The sequence below is a fragment of the Bombina bombina genome, chromosome 2 (assembly GCF_027579735.1).
Source record: "Bombina bombina isolate aBomBom1 chromosome 2, aBomBom1.pri, whole genome shotgun sequence".
Taxonomy (NCBI): domain Eukaryota; kingdom Metazoa; phylum Chordata; class Amphibia; order Anura; family Bombinatoridae; genus Bombina; species Bombina bombina.
In genome coordinates this window covers 778,074,793-778,099,930 of record NC_069500.1, presented here as the reverse complement: position 1 = coordinate 778,099,930, position 25,138 = coordinate 778,074,793, and the positions used below count along the sequence as shown (strand labels likewise).

The window sequence follows — 25,138 nt, the reverse complement described above, 5'->3', positions numbered from 1 at the left end:
TGAATACATATATTTAGAACTTTATATAAAAGTGCCCAACCATAGCTTAGAGTGTCACAGAAAATAAGACTTACTTACCCCAGGACACTCATCTACATGTAGTAGAAAGCCAAACCAGTACTGAATCGAGAATCAGTAGAGGTAATGGTATATATAAGAGTATATCGTCGATCTGAAAAGGGAGGTAAGAGATGAATCTCTACGACCGATAACAGAGAACCTATGAAATAGACCCCGTAGAAGGAGATCATTGAATTCAAATAGGCAATACTCTCCTCACATCCCTGACATTCACTGCACGCTGAGAGGAAAACCGGCCTCCAACCTGCTGCGGAGCGCATATCAACGTAGAATCTAGCACAAACTTACTTCACCACCTCCATAGGAGGCAAAGTTTGTAAAAACTGATTTGTGGGTGTGGTGAGGGGTGTATTTATAGGCATTTTGAGGTTTGGGAAACTTTGCCCCTCCTGGTAGGAATGTATATCCCATACGTCACTAGCTCATGGACTCTTGCTAATTACATGAAAGAAATACACTGTCTGTTATCACTACCTTATATAAAAAAATTATGTCAGCTGGACTTTTGGAGTAATATTTTTTTTCTCTACAGAAAAAATAGTACTGTTTAAAAATATTAAAAATAGAATTCTTACATCTTAACAGTAGCAGCGATCTTATTGATTAAGAGGTGCTCTACTAGATCCACAGAATAACCTCCTCCTTGCGCTTAGATCAGTTATTCTCACATAAAGTGTCTGGACACTATACATAATTACACAACCTATTAAATATTTTTAGTTGTTTTAGGTTGATTTTATAAACAGGTAAGATTATCCATAATTTATAATTGCCCTTTTACTTGTATGGAAGGCAAAAAAAAAGGTAAGGTTTGGGTAATAGTACATCTGGGGTCAGCAACCTTAGGCCCCCAGATGTTTTGGAACTACATTTCCCATGATGCTCAGACAGCCTAAAGAGTGTCTCAGCATCATGGGAAATGTAGTTACAAAACATCTGGGGGCCAAGGTTGCTAACCCCCGTGTTACATGATAATAGATCATAGATTTCTTAAGGAAATAAGATTTTACAGTGGAGACCAAATTGTCCTAAACTGTAGAGTTTAAGAGATACATGTCATTTAAAATTAATGTAATATTAGTAGTTACATTGCTAAAGTAATACAGAACATGTACATACCTTCAACAGGAGTTCTACCACATCCATGTGTACTAGCCCAAGGACAGACTCCCCATTCACATGTGTAATCAGATCACCAGCCCTTAAACCAGCCTCATGGGCTGGACTTCCATCCTCTACACTCTGAAATCAGGAAGCCATAGTTATTTTTTTTATAAAGCGCAATCTGTCCCCCTTACAAGGCAATCTAGTAACAAAGCATCTTACCCAGACCATGTGATGAACAGTATATACATCACTCTCTCCCATGTAAACACGGATAGCACGAAGAGTGAAGCCATATTTCTTCCCAGAGCTATGAATAATGATAGGAGGGCGCAAGCTGGATACTGCAATAGTTGTGTCACGGCTGGGGGAGGAATCTCGTGAGGAAGGATTGGAAGAGAGAGAGCGCGGGGATATAGGGCTTATGAGAGATCCACTGCCAAAATCATCTATGGGGGAGGAAAACATTGAAGTTGACACCTTTAAATAGAAATCAAACTTTCACAAAACTATCTTCACTGATGTCTGCTTATGAGCAACAAACATAAATCAATAAAATACGAAATGGCTACCAGCAGATAAAGAACTATGATGTAACATGCTTTGCGCAATTGCAGCACAATCGTAATATTGGATAATGGCAGAGATACTCACCAGAGGTGATGATCAGTGATAGAGCAGAGACTGAAGCAGATTTGGGGACTCTGTTTCCTGGTGATAAACTCTGCCTATCAGGAGTATCCCTTTGATGCCGTAGTCTTCGGCCGAGTCCAGCCTCCAGCATGCGTGGTGAAGAGTTCTTAGCTCCAGTGCTGTTGCTTCGCAGACGAGTCCGGCTTAAGCTGACGATATCTGCTGCATGAAGTGTGGAATCAAGAATTTAATTCTGGCACAATATGTCTAAAACAATATAAAACTACAAAAACATAAAAATTAGAAAAATAAATAAAACAAATACAGCAGTTTTTTTAAGGGATACTAAACCCAATTTATTGTTTCATAAACCCAATCAGCAAGCGCTACCCAGGTTCTGAACCAAAAATGGGCCGGCTCTAAGCTTTACTTTCCTGCTTTATAAATAAAGATAACAAGAGAACGAAGAAAAAATTGATAATAGGAGTAAATTAGAAAGTTGCTTAGAATTGCATGCTCTATCTGAATCATTAAAGACAAAATACTAGTTTTGTATCAGTTTAAGTTAGTTAAATGAACATTACACTCAAATTTACAACAGGAAGGGTATTTTGGGTATTTGAGATTCTAGTTAGTACCTTATATACCATACAGAAAAACGTTTCCTGGCTTCTCAATACTTTGGATAATTTGTGATGATCCGAAAGCGGAAGAAGGTGGTTTCACACTGCATTCAGCTTTTTTCGGAGACAGATTTCTTCTTGAAAAAGTACAACACACTAAGATCTGGATTTGCACTTTCACAAGAAGGAATCCAGCTCCGAAAAGAGGCAAATGCTGCGAGCAGCTGCCTACTACCGCATTTGGATAATCAGAAATGATCCAAATGCACATGCTTAATAATTATAAACCCCTGCCTTAGAAAGTGATATACTAATAGGTTCAGTTGGGTGGCTTAAACAACCTGATTCAAATACAGTAAGATAGTAGAATACATATTGTCCTTGGAAACCAATGTGGTTTTAAAGCCTTAAACTCTGATCATATAACTGCAATTAAGCATTGCACTGCACAAGAAAGGTTCCAAAATAATGTAACTGCTAATTTATGGGCACAATTACATTTTTGTTTGTTTTTTGCAAGTTCATGGATACACATTATAGGAATCCATATTCCTAGTCTCCTTTTCTGTAATAAATTAGGGACAAAAGTACATTTGTGCTGTCATCTATCTAATCGCTGTGTAGAAATGAAGCCGGGTCATGTACATTTTACCACACTTAAAGGAACAGTATACTATAAAATTGTTTTTCCCTTAATTTGTTTCCAATTACTTTTTTTTACCACCTGCAGAGTATAAAATGTATGAGAATTTACTTTTTAAGGTTTGTTTGTGTATATGAATTATCTGATTTTAGGTTTTGAAGCCACAACTTAATAACATGGGTTGAGCTTGTAGGTATAATCAGATATCATCAGATACTTTAGTAGGTATAATCAGATATAATCAGATACTTTATCACATAGTGTACATATACATGATTATCTTATATCTGTCTGTAAACCAATCACCAATACATGGAGAGAACAATGGAAAATTAACATTTTATTACCTTATCTCTTATATACCCTAATTAACTAATTTAATCTACTGGCTCTATAACCCACTGGGAGTGTAATTTATTAACACAGCTCAACCTTAAGGCCAAAAACTTTTAGGATAGGTGGGGATACCACAGGCTAAAATTAACTATTTTAAATGCTAATATAAGGGTAATGGAAATACTTGTAAACAATTTAATACACTCCAGCAGGTAAAATGGATCACTGGGAGAATTTGTTTGATAAACTGTACCTTTAAGTATGATAGAGGAACTCTAGAGGAAGTGCAACTAAAATTATATTTAGAGTTATTTTGCAACAAAAACAAACATTAAATAAGTTATATTGCAATATGATTTTATTTTGTATAAACGTTTTGGGCTAGATTACAAGTGGAACGCTATTAAGTGCTTTTGCCAACTTGCTAACTGCGCTAGAAGTAAGCTTTTTGAGCACATCAGGTTGTGCTCATATGACAAGTTGAAAGTAAACAGTTTTTCGCTCACACGCTATGATGTATGCACCTCAACGTATTCCCTCCATAAAAGTCAATGGAGCAAAAAAAGTGGGAAAAAAACTAACATCCCACTCGCGAGCTAACCCGTATATTCTCAAGGGTGCTATCCAAACATGAAATTATGAATATTTCACATTCCAATGTTCTTCACATAGCAGAATATGTTCCATTTATTCATAAATACATATTTCTACATATATCTGATGGTATGTTGGTACAATATATATAAAATTATATATAGGTGTGTGTGTATGTATATATATATATATATCTATTTAAAAATACTTACAACATATTCTGCTATGTTCAGATCATTGGAATGTAAAATTTTAACAGTAAATACATAAAAAAACATAATTTATGCTTACCAGATAAATTCCTTTCTGTCCGGAGTCCACGGCTTCATTCCTTACTGTTGGAAAATACAACACCTGGCCACAAGGAGGAGGCAGAGACACCCCAGCCAAAGGCTTAAATATCCCTCCCACTTCCTCATTACCCCAGTCATTCTGCTGAGGGAACAAGGAAAAGTAAGAGAAACATTAGGGTATAAATGGTGCCAGAAGAATAAAATAAATAATAGGGGACCGCACATAGACAAGAAAAAACAAACAAACGGGGGCTGTGGACTCTACCTATCCGGAAGGAAAGGAATTTATCTGTTAAGCATAAATTATGTTTTCCTTCCTAAGATAGGAAGAGTCCATGGCTTCATTCCTTACTGTTTGGAAAACTATACCCAAGCTCCAGAGGACACTGAATGAATATCGGGAGGCAGGACCGTCTTTAACACAGGGCAAAAGGGGCAGCTGCCCAGGGCCCAGTCTCTGTTGAGGGGCCCAAGAGTCCTAAAAAAAAAAAAAAATTTTTTTTTTTTTATGGTTTATACCAGACGGCTGATGTGACATGGGGAACACACACATTCAGTCATAATACTGTCACAGTCAAAAGTACTCTGCTTATATATTTAAAAAAAAAAAAAACTGTGCCAGACCGTGCCAGTGTCATGTGACATGCCAAGCTATAGCCATATGCTGTTTTAGATGTGCACTGTGCAGCACTGAATGCAAAGCCCTAACTTGGCATCCAGCCATTCCCACTGCATCAGAAAAGGTCCTACTGGGGTTACCACTGTTACCAGGTAACTGCTCTGGTGGTGGGGATTGTTTCTGGGTAGGGCTGACTGTAGGCACATGCAGCAGAAAGCTGGAGCGGCAGGCACATGAGGATTTGAGCATCTGTGCAGCTGCATACACTGCTCTTTTCAGTCTTGAGGCTGTATGACACATCTCACACTGTAGCCATGCAGCCTTGGGAAGACAGCATCCAGTCTGCTGGTCCCCTTAGCCCTGCTCTTTCTGCTGTGGCCAAGATAAACTAACTGAAGTTTGTTAGGGGAACAGCATGCACAGTTGTAAAGGTCTGAGACGGAACCTGGCAAAAGGAATGATGTCCATGCAGGACACTATGAAACCAATCACCTCCATACACTGAGCCACAGAAGGACTCAAAGAGGTCCGGAGGGCAAGACATGCTGAAGATAGCTTGCAACGTCTCTGGTCTGTTAGAAATATCCTCATGGATATGGAGTCTATTATAGTACCCAGGAAATACACCATGGTACTAGGGATAAGAGAACTCTTTTCTAAGTTTATCTTCCATCCAGAAGGGACTCCGAGAATTCTTCCGAAAGATGAAAGGATGGTGCTTGAACCAGAATATCATTCAAGTATGGGGCTACTGCAATACCCTGAGTTCTGGCAATGGCTAGAAGAGCCCCCAGAACCTTCGTAATGATTCTTGGGGCAGTAGCTACGCCAAACGGAAGGGCAATGAACTGGAAGTGCTGGTCCAGGAATGCAAACCTCAGGAACTGAAAGTGCTCCCTGTAGATTGGAACATGAAGGTAAGCGTCCTTCAGATCTATAGTGGTCATAAACTGGCCTTCCTAAATTAAAGGAAGGATGGACCTTATTGTCTCCATCTTGAAGGAAGGGACACTGAGAAATTTGTTTAAGCACTTTAGGTCCAGAATTGGGCGGAAAGTTCCCTCCTTCTTTGGGACCACGAAAAGGTTCGAATAAAACCCCAAACCTCTTTTTTCGATAGGCACTGGGACAACAACTCCTAAGTAGGATAGATCCCGGACACACCCGAGAAAGGCATCCCTCTTTTCTGGTCTGGTAGACAGATTTGAGAAAAGAAATCTGCCTCTTGGCGGATGAGATTTGAACCCTATCTTATATCCCTGAGATACCACCTCCAGGACCCACAGATCCTGTACGTCCTTGAACCACACATCTGAAAAAAGAGACAGTCTGCCCCTTACACAATCTGATCCCAGATCGGGGGCTGCCCCTTCATGACGATTTGTTTTGGGTGGGCTTCTTATTCTGCTTGGATTTATTCCAGGACTGAGCCGGCTTCCAAGTACTCTTGGGTTGCTAAGGCTTGGAGGAGGATTGTTGTCGTTGGGATTTGTTAGAACGAAAGAAACGAAAATTAGAAGATTGTCGTCCCTTAGACTTCTTATCTTGTGGTAGGAAGGCACCCTTGCCTCCGATAACCGTAGAAATAATGGAGTTCAGGCATGGACCAAATAAAATCTTTCCCTTGAAGGGAAGAGAAAGGAGTCTGGACTTAGAAGTCATATCCGCAGACCAAGACTTCAACCAGAGCGCCTGGCGGTCTAGGACTGCAAAGCCAGAGGCCTTTGCATTTAGGCGATTAATTTGCATGTTCGCATCACAGATAAAAGAATTAGCAATTCTCAGAGCTTTAATTCTGACTTGAGGGGAGACTGCACCTCAATGATTTCCGACAAAGAGCCTCACCAGTAGGTAGCCGCAACTGCAGCCTCCGGTTGAAACTAAAATCCTGTGTGTTGAAACATTTTTCTCAGAAAGGTTATTTTCTTATCCATTGGCTCTGTGAACTAAGAACTATCCTCAACAGGTATAGTAGTACGTTTAGCAAGCATAGAGATAGCACCATCCACCTTAGGAATGGAGCCCCACAAATCAAGTTGAGAGTCCAAGAACGGGAGCAACTTTTTAAAAGAAGACGAGGGGGAAAAGGAAGAACCAATTCTTTCCCATTCGTTCTTAATAATGTTCGCCATTTTAACCGGCACAGAAAAAGTAAAAGGAACTTTCCTGTCTTTGTAAACTCTGTCGACTTTAGGTATCATAGGTTCTTTAGGCAGCGCGGCCTCTGGAACCTCTAACGTAGACAGAATCTCCTTTAATAAAAAACGCAAGTGCTCAATTTTAAATCTAAAAGGACGGTTCCCCTGCAGCAGGAGGCTTAGACGCTGAGGACTCTGACCCAGAACATTCACCCTCTGAAGCTACAGAGGTTAACTCATCATAGGATAACAGACTAATGGCTAAATCCGATAAATATTTAGAGGACTCCGGGTCAGGAGAACTATGTTTAACCTTTCTCATGCATTTGTTAGAGCGAGGTAATGCACTGAGGGCCGCAGAAACCGCCGTTTGTAACTGCATGGCAAAGTCCACAGGAATAGGGCCCCCTCCAGATGAGGATTAGATGTGCTATGGGGAACTGCATGTGGAGTGGATAATGTAGCAAGGTAGTAATCTTACGGGACACGGAGTCCTGAGAGGTAGACGGCTCAGAAGGACTAAGATCCTTAGCAGGCTCGTCTCCCTTCTTAGACTTTATAACGGTGTTAAGGCATGTGGAACATAATTGAGTGGGCGGGAAAACCACGGCCTCCTCACAATATAAACAGGTATGATTTAGTACAAAAGGAGTACCTTCTAACATGTCAGACTCCTCCAAAGCTCACATTATACCCACAGAAGGACACAAAAAAATTTTGTTTTTTATTATAGAAAACTGCACCTTTATACTCCCAATGGCTGGGGCACTCAGAACCTCCTAGACAGTAAACAGAGGAAACGCTCTCCTCAGGTTCAAGTCTAAGGCAGAATGGGGGAAATTAACAGAGTTAAGTACAGCAAGTAATAGCAGCTGTGCAACACTTTCAAAAACGAAAGTGAAACCTGTTTGTTCCAGCCAAAAACACACAGTCTATCAGCCCAGGAAAAAAATCACACAAAGCAGCATGTAAATAATTAATACACTGATTAATTAACCCCAACTGTTCAATAAACTCCCTTCAGAGGACATTAACCCTGGACCCTATCAAAGTATAAAGGAGCCACACTGTAACCCTGTTATAGCGTTTTATGTGTAAAAATTTAAACAATCTTACCTCCAGGATCCATGCTGTGGAACAGAACACAGCCTCTCAAGTGTAACAGTCTTTTAGCAGTGATCCTGACATGGACTTGAGTGAGAGAAAGCAGGCAGTGAAACTCGTCAACACTGATTGCTTAGGAGCTGTTAGCAGTAGTCTGGATGGTTTCACAGAAAACCTTTCCCTGCATCTCCAGACTCTAACTTTTATCAACACTCTCACTGAGAGGTTGACATGACTACTTAAAATACAGTCCTATCTCGAAGGGCAGATACCCTTTTTCAGGAATCTCTGAATCTTCTGCCACTTCTCTGCCACCTCCTAACGTAACAAAAGGCAAAGAAAGACTGGGGTAATGAGGAAGTTGGAGGGATATCTAAGCCTTTGGCTGGGGTGTCTTTGCCTCCTCCTGGTGGCCAGGTGTTGTATTTCCCAACAGTAAGAAATGAAGCCGTGGACTCTCCCTATCTTAGGAAGGAAACCTTTATTAAATATAAATATTGCATAAATCTTTCTGATGGTACTATGTATAAAAAGGTATTCAAAAAATGTTATAGAAAACTACCTTTAGATTGCATGTATAAGCTGTATTATGACACCTAAATGGAATAAGTCAATGTTGGTCCCATCCCCTCTCCAAGCGGTTCCATTAAAATAGTCTGAAAAATTCCAAACTATTAAAGTAGTTTGGATAAAGGCTTTTGAAGCTGTACAATGTTCCTAAATAGCAGGGTACTAGATTATGGGAAACGTCACACTTCTAATAAAATAAGAATCAAAAACAGGGCTGCTGAAATCTGCTCAATGTCTATGCTAGTAAGGAGGCCAAAAAGTGCAGTCATATGTCCTATAATTCCTAACTATTTCATAAGATATTTCTGCTTTTCTAACAAAAACAGAACTGTCATGGTGCTACTGCTGTTTTTTTTTTTTACAACATTAGCAAAGGAGGAAAATTTCAAAGGATGTTATGATTTTCATTTCATAAGCTCCTTGTTGGTGTAAGAAGGTTAAAGTACATATTCGGTATCAAGAGTTATAGACAATAAAGTAAAATAGGTGTAATTTATTTGCAAGAATCAAGGCTGATAGCACAACAGGGTTTATGAACATAAAGTGTTTAATAATAAATGCCAGTATGTCTGCTAGACGCATGCTTATAAAGCACTATTTTGGGAATAATTATTATTGAATTGTGTACTTGCAAAGCCCAGTTTTATGGGGTAGAAATGGTGACAATGCAGGGGGAAGTGCAACTGGGGTGAAGAAAAAGTTCTTGCATGGGGCCTGATGATCAAAGATTCTCCTAGTTGGAGAATAATTGTAGTGCAGACTACACAGGGGCTGAACCCACTGAATGTTTAAAGAAAAAGGGCTGAATTCTCCAGCACTGCAAGATCTCTCATTTCTGAATCTGAAGGAAAGACAAGCACCGTGCAATACAGCACTACATTTTATGAGAGTTTTGTTACACTAACTGCAGGTGTTGACCAATTTGTTTAAAATTTAGGAGCCAGTAAGAATATTTATGAGCCAGTCATACTTTTAGGAGCCAGACAGTGGTAATTATATGTAGAAATTGGAGAATAATCCAAAAAGTTAGGAGCCAGAGGTAAAATTCTAGGAGTCAGTAGCTACCTGGCTCCAGGGTTTGTCGAGTCCTGACTTACTGCATTGCTTTTTAGATTACTTTACACATCAGATTGGGTCCTTTCAGTATTATTAAATTCAAGCTTTGAACTTACCATTTTATTTGTTAATACATTTAAGATTTAGATCCAGCTGTGATTTTACAAATTCTGATTATGTTTTGAAAGTTTGTGTCACTTTAACAAATAAGGATAATACTTTTTGTATTTCTGTCTATATTTTTCAACTTACATTGCACTTAGTATTTTCTCTATTGTAAAATAAAAGTTTCAGAAAGTGGGAGTGACAGAGCAGTTCCCTGGGCTGAACAGGGGAGTTTCCCAGGGTATGTCTGAAGCTCTCCCACAAGTCTTGTGAAATGCTGTATGAATTTTAAACAAGCCGGTCTCACTGATTTTTCTCACCAGCTGTATGTAGCTGACAGAAAAGTAATGGATACTAAACTATAGGCAAAATCAAGTTGTAGTAAAACATTTCAGTTTAATTTGTAATTGATGCAAACTGAGGCTTTATATCAGCCCCAGGTATTTTCCATTCTCTATGGAAGACATCTCTCAGATTCCGCCATTTCTCCTATAGAATTCAGTGATTTCAGCCACTGTGAAGTCTGCACTATCATTTTCTCATTTGCTTATCGAGCCCATATAAAGTAAAGAAGCTCTCTGGGGAACTGGAGCTGTCAGTTTTTCAATTTTATTTTAAAAGATTAAAAACAAAGTGCAATGCAATTTGCAGAAGATACATTTAAATACAAAGTATGATCCTAATTTGTTAAAGCTACACAGAAACTGTGAAAGCATAATCAGAAATTGTAAAATCATGATCCTAAATAAATACACTGTTGTATACAAAATAAAATGCAAAATATAAAGTCCAAAGTTTAAATGTAATAAAACTTAATCTGAAGAGCAAAGTAATATAAAATACAAAGCATAAATGCAGCATAATAGTCATGTTATGCAGTGCTATATTGCAATGAGCTTGTATTTCCTTCACATCCAGAAATGCAGGGAACGCTCCTTGGAGAAGTATAGCAAAATCATATATAGCATATATCAAATTGACCTCCTTCTTTTAACCTACTTTGTAGAAACATAGCATATTTCCATGACAACATACTTAGGTAGGCTCAGGAGCGTGTATGTGTCGCTTGAGCACTAAAGTGCTCAAGACAAGTACAAACCTCGGAGTCTGCTTTAATATGCTCTCATGGAAAGGAGTGATGTTTCAACAATAGGATACAAAGTAAAAAACAGAATTTATGTTTACCTGATAAATTTCTTTCTCCAACGGTGTGTCCGGTCCACGGCGTCATCCTTACTTGTGGGATATTCTCCTCCCCAACAGGAAATGGCAAAGAGCCCAGCAAAGCTGGTCACATGATCCCTCCTAGGCTCCGCCTACCCCAGTCATTCGACCGACGTTAAGGAGGAATATTTGCATAGGAGAAACCATATGGTACCGTGGTGACTGTAGTTAAAGAAAATAAATTATCAGACCTGATTAAAAAACCAGGGCGGGCCGTGGACCGGACACACCGTTGGAGAAAGAAATTTATCAGGTAAACATAAATTCTGTTTTCTCCAACATAGGTGTGTCCGGTCCACGGCGTCATCCTTACTTGTGGGAACCAATACCAAAGCTTTAGGACACGGATGAAGGGAGGGAGCAAATCAGGTCACCTAAATGGAAGGCACCACGGCTTGCAAAACCTTTCTCCCAAAAATAGCCTCAGAAGAAGCAAAAGTATCAAACTTGTAAAATTTGGTAAAAGTGTGCAGTGAAGACCAAGTCGCTGCCCTACATATCTGATCAACAGAAGCCTCGTTCTTGAAGGCCCATGTGGAAGCCACAGCCCTAGTGGAATGAGCTGTAATTCTTTCGGGAGGCTGCCGTCCGGCAGTCTCGTAAGCCAATCTGATGATGCTTTTAATCCAAAAAGAGAGAGAGGTAGAAGTTGCTTTTTGACCTCTCCTTTTACCTGAATAAACAACAAACAAGGAAGATGTTTGTCTAAAATCCTTTGTAGCATCTAAATAGAATTTTAGAGCGCGAACAACATCCAAATTGTGCAGCAAACGTTCCTTCTTTGAAACTGGTTTTGGACACAGAGAAGGTACGATAATCTCCTGGTTAATGTTTTTGTTAGAAACAACTTTTGGAAGAAAACCAGGTTTAGTACGTAAAACCACCTTATCTGCATGGAACACCAGATAAGGAGGAGAACACTGCAGAGCAGATAATTCTGAGACTCTTCTAGCAGAAGAAATCGCAACTAAAAACAACACTTTCCAAGATAATAACTTAATATCAACGGAATGTAAGGGTTCAAACGGAACCCCCTGAAGAACTGAAAGAACTAAATTGAGACTCCAAGGAGGAGTCAAAGGTTTGTAAACAGGCTTGATTCTAACCAGAGCCTGAACAAAGGCTTGAACATCTGGCACAGCTGCCAGCTTTTTGTGAAGTAATACCGACAAGGCAGAAATCTGTCCCTTCAGGGAACTTGCAGATAATCCTTTTTCCAATCCTTCTTGAAGGAAGGATAGAATCCTAGGAATCTTAACCTTGTCCCAAGGGAATCCTTTAGATTCACACCAACAGATATATCTTTTCCAAATTTTGTGGTAAATCTTTCTAGTTACAGGCTTTCTGGCCTGAACAAGAGTATCGATAACAGAATCTGAGAATCCTCGCTTCGATAAAATCAAGCGTTCAATCTCCAAGCAGTCAGCTGGAGTGAAACCAGATTCGGATGTTCGAACGGACCCTGAACAAGAAGGTCTCGTCTCAAAGGTAGCTTCCAAGGTGGAGCCGATGACATATTCACCAGATCTGCATACCAAGTCCTGCGTGGCCACGCAGGAGCTATCAAGATCACCGACGCCTTCTCCTGATTGATCCTGGCTACCAGCCTGGGGATGAGAGGAAATGGCGGGAACACATAAGCTAGTTTGAAGGTCCAAGGTGCTACTAGTGCATCCACTAGAGCCGCCTTGGGATCCCTGGATCTGGCCCCGTAGCAAGGAACTTTGAAGTTCTGACGAGAGGCCATCAGATCCATGTCTGGAATGCCCCACAGGTGAGTGACTTGGGCAAAGATTTCCGGATGGAGTTCCCACTCCCCCGGATGCAATGTCCGACGACTCAGAAAATCCGCTTCCCAATTTTCCACTCCTGGGATGTGGATAGCAGACAGGTGGCAGGAGTGAGACTCCGCCCATAGAATGATTTTGGTCACTTCTTCCATCGCTAGGGAACTCCTTGTTCCCCCCTGATGGTTGATGTACGCAACAGTTGTCATGTTGTCTGATTGAAACCGTATGAACTTGGTCCTCGCTAGCCGAGGCCAGGCCTTGAGAGCATTGAATATCGCTCTCAGTTCCAGAATATTTATCGGTAGAAGAGATTCTTCCCGAGACCAAAGACCCTGAGCTTTCAGGGATCCCCAGACCGCGCCCCAGCCCATCAGACTGGCGTCGGTCGTGACAATGACCCACTCTGGTCTGCGGAACGTCATCCCTTGAGACAGATTGTCCAGGGACAGCCACCAACGGAGTGAGTCTCTGGTCCTCTGATTTACTTGTATCTTCGGAGACAAGTCTGTATAGTCCCCATTCCACTGACTGAGCATGCACAGTTGTAATGGTCTTAGATGAATGCGCGCAAAAGGAACTATGTCCATCGCCGCTACCATCAACCCGATCACTTCCATGCACTGAGCTATGGAAGGAAGAGGAACGGAATGAAGTATCCGACAAGAGTCTAGAAGTTTTGTTTTTCTGGCCTCTGTTAGAAAGATCCTCATTTCTAAGGAGTCTATAATTGTTCCCAAGAAGGGAACCCTTGTTGACGGGGATAGAGAACTCTTTTCCACGTTCACTTTCCAGCCGTGAGATCTGAGAAAGGCCAGGACAATGTCCGTGTGAGCCTTTGCTTGAGGAAGGGACGACGCTTGAATCAGAATGTCGTCCAGGTAAGGTACTACTGCAATGCCCCTTGGTCTTAGCACCGCTAGAAGGGACCCTAGTACCTTTGTGAAAATCCTTGGAGCAGTGGCTAATCCGAAAGGAAGCGCCACGAACTGGTAATGTTTGTCCAGGAATGCAAACCTTAGGAACCGATGATGTTCCTTGTGGATAGGAATATGTAGATACGCATCCTTTAAATCCACCGTGGTCATGAATTGGCCCTCCTGGATGGAAGGAAGAATAGTTCGAATGGTTTCCATCTTGAAAGATGGAACCTTGAGAAACTTGTTTAAGATCTTGAGATCTAAGATTGGTCTGAACGTTCCCTCTTTTTTGGGAACTATGAACAGATTGGAGTAGAACCCCATCCCTTGTTCTCTTAGTGGAACAGGATGAATCACTCCCATTTTTAACAGGTCTTCTACACAATGTAAGAACGCCTGTCTTTTTATGTGGTCTGAAGACAACTGAGACCTGTGGAACCTCCCCCTTGGGGGAAGTCCCTTGAATTCCAGAAGATAACCCTGGGAGACTATTTCTAGCGCCCAAGGATCCAGAACATCTCTTGCCCAAGCCTGAGCGAAGAGAGAGAGTCTGCCCCCCACCAGATCCGGTCCCGGATCGGGGGCCAATATTTCATGCTGTCTTGGTAGCAGTGGCAGGCTTCTTGGCCTGCTTTCCCTTGTTCCAGCCTTGCATTGGTCTCCAAGCTGGCTTGGCTTGAGAAGTATTACCCTCTTGCTTAAAGGACGTAGCACTTTGGGCTGGTCCGTTTTTACGAAAGGGACGAAAATTAGGCCTATTTTTCGCCTTGAAAGGCCGATCCTGAGGAAGGGCGTGGCCCTTACCCCCAGTGATATCCGAGATAATCTCTTTCAAGTCAGGGCCAAACAGCGTTTTCCCCTTGAAAGGAATGTTTAGTAGCTTGTTCTTGGAAGACGCATCAGCCGACCAAGATTTCAACCAAAGCGCTCTGCGCGCCACAATAGCAAACCCAGAATTCTTAGCCGCTAACCTAGCCAATTGCAAAGTGGCGTCTAGGGTGAAAGAATTAGCCAATTTGAGAGCATTGATTCTGTCCATAATCTCCTCATAAGGAGGAGAATCACTATCGAGCGCCTTTATCAGCTCATCAAACCAGAAACATGCGGCTGTAGTGACAGGGACAATGCATGAAATTGGTTGTAGAAGGTAACCCTGCTGAACAAACATCTTTTTAAGCAAACCTTCTAATTTTTTATCCATAGGATCTTTGAAAGCACAACTATCTTCTATGGGTATAGTGGTGCGTTTGTTTAAAGTAGAAACCGCTCCCTCGACCTTGGGGACTGTCTGCCATAAGTCCTTTCTGGGGTCGACCATAGGAAACAATTTTTTAAATATGGGGGGAGGGACGAAAGGAATACCGGGCCTTTCCCATTCTTTATTAACAATGTCCGCCACCCGCTTGGGTATAGGAAAAGCTTCTGGGAGCTCCGGCACCTCTAGGAACTTGTCCATTTTACATAGTTTCTCTGGGATGACCAACTTTTCACAATCATCCAGAGTGGATAATACCTCCTTAAGCAGAATGCGGAGATGTTCCAACTTAAATTTAAATGCAATTACATCAGGTTCAGCCTGTTGAGAAATGTTCCCTGAATCAGTAATTTCTCCCTCAGACAAAACCTCCCTGGCCCCCTCAGATTGGGTTAGGGGCCCTTCAGAGATATTAATATCAGCGTCGTCATGCTCTTCAGTAACTAAAACAGAGCAGCCACGCTTACGCTGACAAGGGTTCATTTTGGCTAAAATGTTTTTGACAGAATTATCCATTACAGCCGTTAATTGTTGCATAGTAAGGAGTATTGGCGCGCTAGATGTACTAGGGGCCTCCTGAGTGGGCAAGACTCGTGTAGACGAAGGAGGGAATGATGCAGTACCATGCTTACTCCCCTCACTTGAGGAATCATCTTGGGCATCATTGTCATTATCACATAAATCACATTTATTTAAATGAACAGGAATTCTGGCTTCCCCACATTCAGAACACAGTCTATCTGGTAGTTCAGACATGTTAAACAGGCATGAACTTGATAATAAAGTACAAAAAACGTTTTAAAATAAAACCGTTACTGTCACTTTAAATTTTAAACTGAACACACTTTATTACTGCAATTGCGAAAAAACATGAAGGAATTGTACAAAATTCACCAAATTTTCACCACAGTGTCTTAAAGCCTTAAAAGTATTGCACACCAAATTTGGAAGCTTTAACCCTTAAAATAACGGAACCGGAGCCGTTTTAACACTTTAACCCCTTTACAGTCCCTGGTATCTGCTTTGCTGAGACCCAACCAAACCCAAAGGGGAATACGATACCAAATGACGCCTTCAGAAAGCCTTTTCTAAGTATCAGAGCTCCTCTCACATGCGACTGCATGCCATGCCTCTCAAAAACAAGTGCGCCACACCGGCGCGAAAATGAGGCTCTGCTTATGCTTTGGGAAAGCCCCAGAGAAATAAGGTGTCTAATACAGTGCCTGCCGATATTATAATATCAATATACCCAGATAAAATGATTCCTCAAGGCTAAATATATTTTAAAACTGAATCGATTTAGCCCAGAAAAGTCTACAATCTTAATAAGCCCTTGTGAAGCCCTTATTTACCATCGTAATAAACATGGCTTACCGGATCCCATAGGGAAAAATGACAGCTTCCAGCATTACATCGTCTTGTTAGAATGTGTCATACCTCAAGCAGCAAGAGACTGCACACTGTTCCCCCAACTGAAGTTAATTGCTCTCAACAGTCCTGTGTGGAACAGCCATGGATTTTAGTTACGGTGCTAAAATCATTTTCCTCATACAAACAGAAATCTTCATCTCTTTTCTGTTTCTGAGTAAATAGTACATACCAGCACTATTTTAAAATAACAAACTCTTGATTGAATAATAAAAACTACAGTTAAACACTAAAAAACTCTAAGCCATCTCCGTGGAGATGTTGCCTGTACAACGGCAAAGAGAATGACTGGGGTAGGCGGAGCCTAGGAGGGATCATGTGACCAGCTTTGCTGGGCTCTTTGCCATTTCCTGTTGGGGAGGAGAATATCCCACAAGTAAGGATGACGCCGTGGACCGGACACACCTATGTTGGAGAAATAAGTAACTGATATTAGAAATAAGAAAGTTGTTTAAAATTCTACAGTTTTTCTGAATAATGCATGTTTAAATTTTAACATTCATATCCCTTTAACATAGGCATATTAAAATACATCTGCATGGGTTTTCTGTCCAGCTCCTACTTAAAGGGCTTGTCTTTGTTGGCGAGTGCTACTAAGGTGAGCCAAGTTTTTTTGTTTTGCATGTATAAAAGATAACTAAAAATTGCTTAAATATTAAATAAACCTAGAAAATGTATAAAAAAATAAATTGCTATAACAAAAGAGCGCATTTTTCTCAGGTCATTACCCTTACCACAAAGTGAAGTAGGTTTTGAGGTGTTTCCTATTATAAAGCTGGGTCTTTCAGATTTATGGTCAGAGTTTTCATCTTCTGATGAGAATGCAAATTTAGGCATGGTGTCCAGGCTGCAGGTGCTGGTCAGGACACAGGGGCTGGTACTGCGATCACTTAAAAATGAATGGTGGGAGGAACCAGAAGATGTCCATGAACGTAATCTACAAAGACAACAAAAAAGCTTGACTCACATTCACTTGTCTTTGTGTTTAAAAACAAAAAGGTTCTCAAGGAATAATGTAACTGGCAAGACAAGGGATATAAAAAGGTCAGTCATGAAGATAATTACCCAAGTTTAGGGGCCACTAAAGTCAAAATAAAAGTATCATGATTTATATAAACTATGCAATTTAAAAAAACAAAAAAACTTTGATATGTTTCAACAGGGCCGCAATCAGGAAGTGACAGGGGTGACTCCTGTCAGGGGCCCAATGGGCCAGGGGGCCCCATGAGGCAAGAACAAAAAAATTTTTTTTTTAATTTTGTCAGCCACCAGTGGGTACTACAGCAGAGTGCTAATCGAGCATGGGAAATGTTATAACAAGGAGTAAAGTATTAGCATTTGAGAGGATTTCTGAGTGTGCACTAAACCACTATGCACAGTGTGAGACAGACTTGTCACTTTGTTTGTACAGTGTGTGCCTGAGTAAGACGGCAGATCACTTTCATTTGCAGAGGAGGTAGGACTTACTTAGCAAGTGTTTTTTTATTTCTTTGTGCAATTTCGGATTGTAACTTCAGTGTTGTAGTAGTTGTATGGTGGGGCCAGGGGTCCATAAAAACACTTTTTTTTTTAGCAGCAGTGTATTTATGATTATTTGACAATGCTGTAGAAATTCTATATTTAAAACCATGCAGAAATGTTTCCTCTGCAATACACAAATGGTAGATGCCCTTTTGGCAGATATATATATATATATATATAAAATGCATATCTGCCAAAAGGGCACCTACCATTAATTACATTCCAGTTTACTGCCCCTTTATGCAAGGACTTTCCAGATGCAAGGAGGCATTTTATCTAAGATTTTTACGTCTGCATAAAATGTTATACTCTCAGACTAAGATTGCTAAGTGTTTGAAATGAGACAGGTTAACTTAAAACTGTTCAGTTTACACTACAGCTGACTTAATTTTGAAATACATACCAACAAGCCTAAATCCTGCATTTAACCAGATCTAATGGTATGAGTACCACAGCTTATGGTTCCACCAAGACCATATAGAGTACAGCATTTTCAAAAGCCATAAGTACAGCTGACAGATGGGAACATTTGTACACTATATTTGAAGTGGTGCTCTTGGTTGGGGAAAATGGGGAAAAAACAAACATATGTCAACCTTTTAAAAGTACTTTTCTTTATCTAGCCATCTACCCAGATCATTAATGTACAATTTTGAATTCACAGAATTATTTTTGTTTGCACATTTACAAATATGATTCTTTAAAAAGTGATCTCTTAATTTCTGCAATTTTTTATCATGCATGTCACACACTGTTGATTTAGGGGATGCAAGGTGCATAAATGTTTCCTCCTGTGACTGTTTCTGTGGGTGTCTGTGTTCATGTCTTTATGCTTTTATTTGTGTCTCTATGAGTATGTATGTATTTTTTTTCTGTGGGTCTCTCTGTGAGGGTTGGTGTGTATGTCTTTGTGCATTTTCTGTGGATGTCCGTGAGGGTGTGTGCATATGTCTGAGCTTTTTCTATTGGTGTCGCTGTGAGGGCGTGTCTATGTTTGTCTTTGTGTATTTTCTCTGGATGCCTCTGTGAGGGTGGGTGTGTATGTCTGTTTTCTGTGGATGTCCCTGTGAGGGTGTGTGTTTTCTGTTGGTGTCTCTGTGAGGGTGTGTGTATGTCTTTGTGTGTTTTCTGTGGATGTCTCAGTGAGGGTGTGTGTATGTATGTCTTTCTGTGTTTTATGTAGTTGTCTCTCTGTGTGTGTATGTCTTTGTGTGTTTTCTGTGGGTGTCTCTGTGTGTGTGTATGTCTTTGTGTGTTTTCTGAGGCTGTCTCTGTCGGTGTTTCCTTGGGTGTATGTGCAAGCTTGAGTTTGTGTGTGTGTCCATTGTCTGTTCCTTTTTAGGACATTTTGACCTTACTACTGAATATTCACATTTTTCTACAGACTTTGAGACTAATGAGACCTTTCCGAAAGTCACCAATCCACCATTTAACCTTTAAATTATTATTTAGGCAGTTCAGGGCAATTCCTTTCAGCCACTGCATGCTGTTGTCATGATTTAGTTGGCATCTTCCTTTACAAACAGATAATCAGAAACTTTGTTTTCTAAATCTCTTTTTTTTTTACAAAACTGTAGTTTACCTCATTACTTGTCAGGTCAATGTAAACAAGTGCTGAGTGTCTGTTTGGGTGTCTGTGTGCGTTTCTTTTCATGTCGGCTAGAGTGTCTATATGTGAATCCTTATGTGTGAGTGTGTGTGTTTCAGTGTATGAGTGTGTCTGTATGTTACTACCTTTACAACATTTCCAAGTTTAAATAGACACTTAAGAATAAAGTGCATATACGTTTTAGTCACTTGGACAAAAATTGCACATGTCAAAGGAGGGGGGGGGGCCTGATTAATGGTTAAGTCAGGGGCCCCAAAATTTCTAGTGGCGGCCCTGTGTTTCAATTATTCTGTGCAAAAGTGCACAATATACACATAAATGAATCTTGTAATTGGCTGATGGCTGTTGCATGACACAGGGGGAGGGAAATTGGATTAACTTTGAAATTTGCCAGAAAATATTTTACTGCTCATTTCAAACACAAAGTAAGTGCTATTGTATTGTTTTTTTTTATTATTGTGTATTTGCCAATTACTCATTTATACTAAGTTCCGTGCTATACAAAACTCTTGACTTTAGCATCCATACGAGTCTATGATCATTTAAAAAGTGGAAACTGAGGGACGCTACAATAACAAGGCGTTTTGTAGCTCTTGATGTTAAAAAGGTACCAGGCACAGCTAGTTAATTTTAGACATCGGATGGCAAAAGGCTTAGGGTTCCTCAAGGACAAAAAATGTTTACCCTCCAAGCTATATGTCACATTGTATAAGTCTTTTAGCACAAAATAAGTAAATTCCACCACACCTAGAGAGGTGACACTTAGGTTAGCACTTGTTTTTAATAGCAGTGCTGGGTTAGGCGGTTGATATCACTACTGGAAGAATGTTTGCCACATTGTAATTCCAGTAGGTAGCGCTGTGTGATTTGCCTGAAATCCGTGATGGCTAACCTTAGCACCTGCATTCTAGTTGAGCATCATGGGAAACGTAGTTTTGAAACATCAGGGGACCAAGGTTAGCCATAACTGGTGTAGGTGATAGATGGTATTACAAGTGTATTACCTTTTATTGCATGTTAGGCAGTACTAAGGTAATATTGTGTGAAATGTAATCTGTAACTATTTCAACACATTTCTAACAACATCGTTTTGAATATTTGATCTATATGGCTGCTTTTTCTGCTATGCATTTACTTTCAAGGCTAGTATCTACATCATTAGCAGCAAAACCTAAAGCATCAACTGAAAATCTATGTTAGGAAATGGTGCGTATATATCCTCTTATACGCCATGAAGCAATGACGTATACATTAAATCTCAGGTAAAAGGCTTGAGAAAAATCTGCATTGTGACAATATAAAAAAATAAATCAGAAAATTGTTCATGTCCACCCAAATGCCATTACATTGATATGAAAGGTCTCATTTTCTTAATTTGTAAAGCTTATTAGCTAACCAGTTTACTAATACCTGCTCTAGTTAAAATGAGAATGAAAAAAATGAAGAGAATAAATAAATAAAAATGTTATGCAAAGTAAACTATACAACCAACATTAAATATGTTATGGTAAATTCAATTAAGTAAATGTTCCTTAAATGCGGATGAGACATGGTTAGCTTTTATGTTGTCTGTCAGCCACTAAAATAGCAATCTAATTAGGTAAATGCAAAGAAATTATGAGCAATTCTCTTATTTAGTTATTAGAATTTTTATTTTTATTTCCAACTATGATTATGCTTTGCATCATTAAAGTGATGGTAAATCCAAGCCTTAAACACTAGGATTTACCATCACTAAAAATCAAGAGGAGTTAAAGTGATCAGACCAAAAAATAAAAAAAGGGTGCTAAACACACCCTTTCTGTGCCGTTGCACAGCGCTAAACTCAGGGGCTCCGGACGCCCATGACACATCGGTCTTCTAGCAATGAGGTGCCACTTGCACCTCTGAACCAATAGCCATGCGTGCATACAGAACACTGTCAGTTGGCATGCACAGATATTGGTTCAGAGGTGCAAACGTCACCTCATTGAAGGAGAACAATGTGCCATAGGCGGCTGGAGCCGCTCTATTTAGGGTTGGACAAAGGCACAGGAAGGGTGAGCTGAACACCCTTTTATTTTAGAACTGATCACTTAAACCCCCCTTGATTTTTAGTGATGGTAAATTCTAGCGTTTAACGCTTGGATTTACCATAACTTTAAGTTGACAATTTGACTATAGCAAATGCCTGTTAATTTTACTCTTACCTAGTCTCATTAAAGAGCCGGCCCTTATCCTCTTCTCCAGATGTGATCCTCTCCCACTTCTCCCCTCGCTCCTCCTTCTCATCACTGTGGCTTCTCTCAGTGGAGGAGAAGCTGAGGTTGAGCTGAGTAGCTAGGTGCTCAGAGCTGCTGTATACCTGGTAATGGAAAAAAGACAAAGCCGGTATGAAAAGAAACTCATCTCCACTCTCGGGAGGGGGCATCTCTAAAGACATACAGAGCTGTAATCCAACATTAGAGGCTCATGGGATTTCCATTTTGTAAACAACAAAAACATTCCTAACTGTGTGACCCAATACTACAGAAAGGAATCTTCAGCCTTTCTTTTTCTCAGTCCTCAATAAATGCTATAACAGTGTCTAAATGCAAAGGTATAGAAGGCAGTGAAAGCAAAATATGTGATATACCTGTAAATTATATTCAAAAAAGCTATTTTAAAAAGGCACATAAAATATTCTAATGTATTTAAGAGCCTTTTATTATTGGAACTATTGCTTGCAAAGGGGTTAAAGGAACACAATTCAAAATTAAAGTCATGATTCAGATAGAGCATGAGTTTGTATAGTTCCATTATAAAATTGTGCAGTCTTTCTATATGCACAGTTTATGGAGGCCCCAGCTCCCACTGAGCATTTACAAGAGTTCACAGTGGATACGTATAGCTAAAATCTACTGCTTATTTAAGATACAGAGTAAGCGGTATATAATTGTCTTTATTATATACATGTTGGTTATGCAATTATACTGTTTTTAATTGTTCTTTAAACACATTGTTAACAGGAATGCACTACTGGGAGCTAGCTGAACAGATCATGTGATCCAATGGCAAGAGGCATATGTGTATAGCCACCAATTACCAGCTATCTCCCCAGTAGTACACTGCTGCTCTGAAGCCTACCTAAGTATTTTTTTTTTTTTATTAAAACCAGTATCACACAGAAAACATGACAGTTAACAACGTTAAACATCTGGCTACAATTTTATCAATAACTAGAGAAAAACAAAAACCATTAAGGCAATGTGAAATCTGTCTGAATTGTTATTCATCATGGAGTCCTTTATGCAAAGCTAGGTCCCATATATTCCATAAGACTACTTATTTATTCAAATGTATTATGAATAACCTCTGTGAACAATAATGGCCTTGCTTTATACACTTATTGAGCATTTCAGTTTTTTCCTTAAAAAGAAATTAAAATTCAGAGTAAGCGGCAAGACTTAAAATTCAGGGTAAGACTCAATACATTAATATTCTTGAATTTGCTTTGAAAAAAATGAAAGGGATATGAAACCCAAACTTTCTTTTATGACTCATATTAAGCAACTTTCTAATTTATTCCTATTATCAATTTAGCCGCCAATCACCAAGCGCTACCCAAGTTCTGAAGCAAAAATGGGCCGGCTCCTAAGCTTACATTCCTGCTTTTCAAATAAAGATACCAAGAGAACGAAGAAAAATTGATAGACGTAAATTAGAAAGTTAATTAAAATGGTATGCTCTATCTGAACCTTAAAAGAAAAAAGGTGGGGTAGTAAACTTACGTTTCTAAAAAACATAATTTATGCTTACCTGATAAATTCCTTTCTCCTGTAGTGTAGTCAGTCCACGGGTCATCCATTACTTATGGGATTATATCTCCTCCCTAACAGGAAGTGCAAGAGGATCACCCAAGCAGAGCTGCTATATAGCTCCTCCCCTCTACGTCATACCCAGTCATTCGACCGAAACCAAACGAGAAAGGAGAAACTATAGGGTGTAAAATTTAGACCTGCCGTAAAAACAGGGCGGGCCGTGGACTGACTACACTACAGGAGAAAGGAATTTATCAGGTAAGCATAAATTATGTTTTCTCCTGTTAAGTGTAGTCAGTCCACGGGTCATCCATTACTTATGGGATACCAATACCAAAGCTAAAAGTACACGGATGACGGGAGGGACAGGCAGGACCTTTACACGAAAGCAACCTTTCTCCCAAAAACAGCCTCCGAAGAAGCAAAAGTGTCAAATTTGTAAAATTTTGAAAAGGTGTGAAGTGAAGACCAAGTTGCAGCCTTGCAAATCTGTTCAACAGAGGCCTCATTTTTAAAGGCCCAAGTGGAAGCCACAGCTCTGGTAGAATGAGCTGTAATTCTTTCAGGAGGCTGCTGTCCAGCAGTCTCATAGGCTAAACGTATTATGCTACGAAGCCAGAAGGAGAGAGAGGTAGCCGAAGCCTTTTGACCTCTCCTCTGTCCAGAATAAACGACAAACAGGGAAGAAGTTTGTCGAAAATCTTTAGTTGCCTGCAAATAAAATTTCAGGGCACGGACGACGTCCAGATTGTGCAGAAGTCGTTCCTTCTTTGAAGAAGGGTTAGGGCACAATGATGGAACAACAATCTCTTGATTGATATTCCTGTTAGTGACTACCTTAGGTAAGAACCCAGGTTTAGTACGCAGAACTACCTTGTCTGAATGAAAAATCAGATAAGGAGAATCACAATGTAAGGCCGATAACTCAGAGACTCTTCGAGCCGAGGAAATAGCCATTAAAAACAGAACTTTCCAAGATAACAGCTTGATATCAATGGAATGAAGGGGTTCAAACGGAACACCCTGTAAAACGTTAAGAACCAAGTTTAAGCTCCATGGCGGAGCAACAGTTTTAAACACAGGCTTAATCCTGGCCAAAGCCTGACAAAAAGCCTGAACGTCTGGAACTTCTGACAGACGTTTGTGTAAAAGGATGGACAGAGCTGAGATCTGTCCCTTTAACGAACTAGCAGATAAATCCTTTTCTAAACCTTCTTGTAGAAAAGACAATATCCTAGGAATCCTAACCTTACTCCATGAGTAACTCTTGGATTCGCACCAATGCAAGTATTTACGCCATATTTTATGGTAAATTTTCCTGGTAACAGGTTTCCTAGCCTGTATTAAGGTATCAATCACTGACTCCGAGAATCCACGCTTTGATAGAATCAAGCGTTCAATCTCCATGCAGACAGCCTCAGAGAAATTAGATTTGGATGTTTGAAAGGACCCTGAACCAGAAGGTCCTGTCTCAGAGGCAGAGACCATGGTGGACAGGACGACATGTCCACTAGATCTGCATACCAGGTCCTGCGTGGCCACGCAGGCGCTATTAGAATCACCGATGCTCTCTCCTGTTTGATCCTGGCAATCAATCGAGGAAGCATCGGGAAGGGTGGAAACACATAAGCCATGTTGAAGACCCAAGGTGCTGTCAGAGCATCTATCAGAACCGCTCCCGGGTCCCTGGATCTGGATCCGTAACAAGGAAGCTTG

At 40.2% G+C, this 25,138-nt stretch overlaps 1 protein-coding gene across 1 annotated transcript in view; it reads right to left on the bottom strand.

The window, feature by feature from the left end:
- The window catches only part of MAST3 (microtubule associated serine/threonine kinase 3), a 308,309-nt gene that overhangs the window by 30,226 nt on the left and 252,945 nt on the right, over positions 1-25,138 (bottom strand). Inside the window, exons 19-23 of the mRNA XM_053702937.1 lie at positions 21,833-21,987; positions 17,248-17,450; positions 1,840-2,040; positions 1,408-1,634; positions 1,201-1,323 (exon numbers count right to left, since the gene is read on the bottom strand). Coding sequence (XP_053558912.1) covers positions 1,201-1,323; positions 1,408-1,634; positions 1,840-2,040; positions 17,248-17,450; positions 21,833-21,987 — 909 coding nt within the window. The remainder of the gene's footprint in view (positions 1-1,200; positions 1,324-1,407; positions 1,635-1,839; positions 2,041-17,247; positions 17,451-21,832; positions 21,988-25,138) is intronic.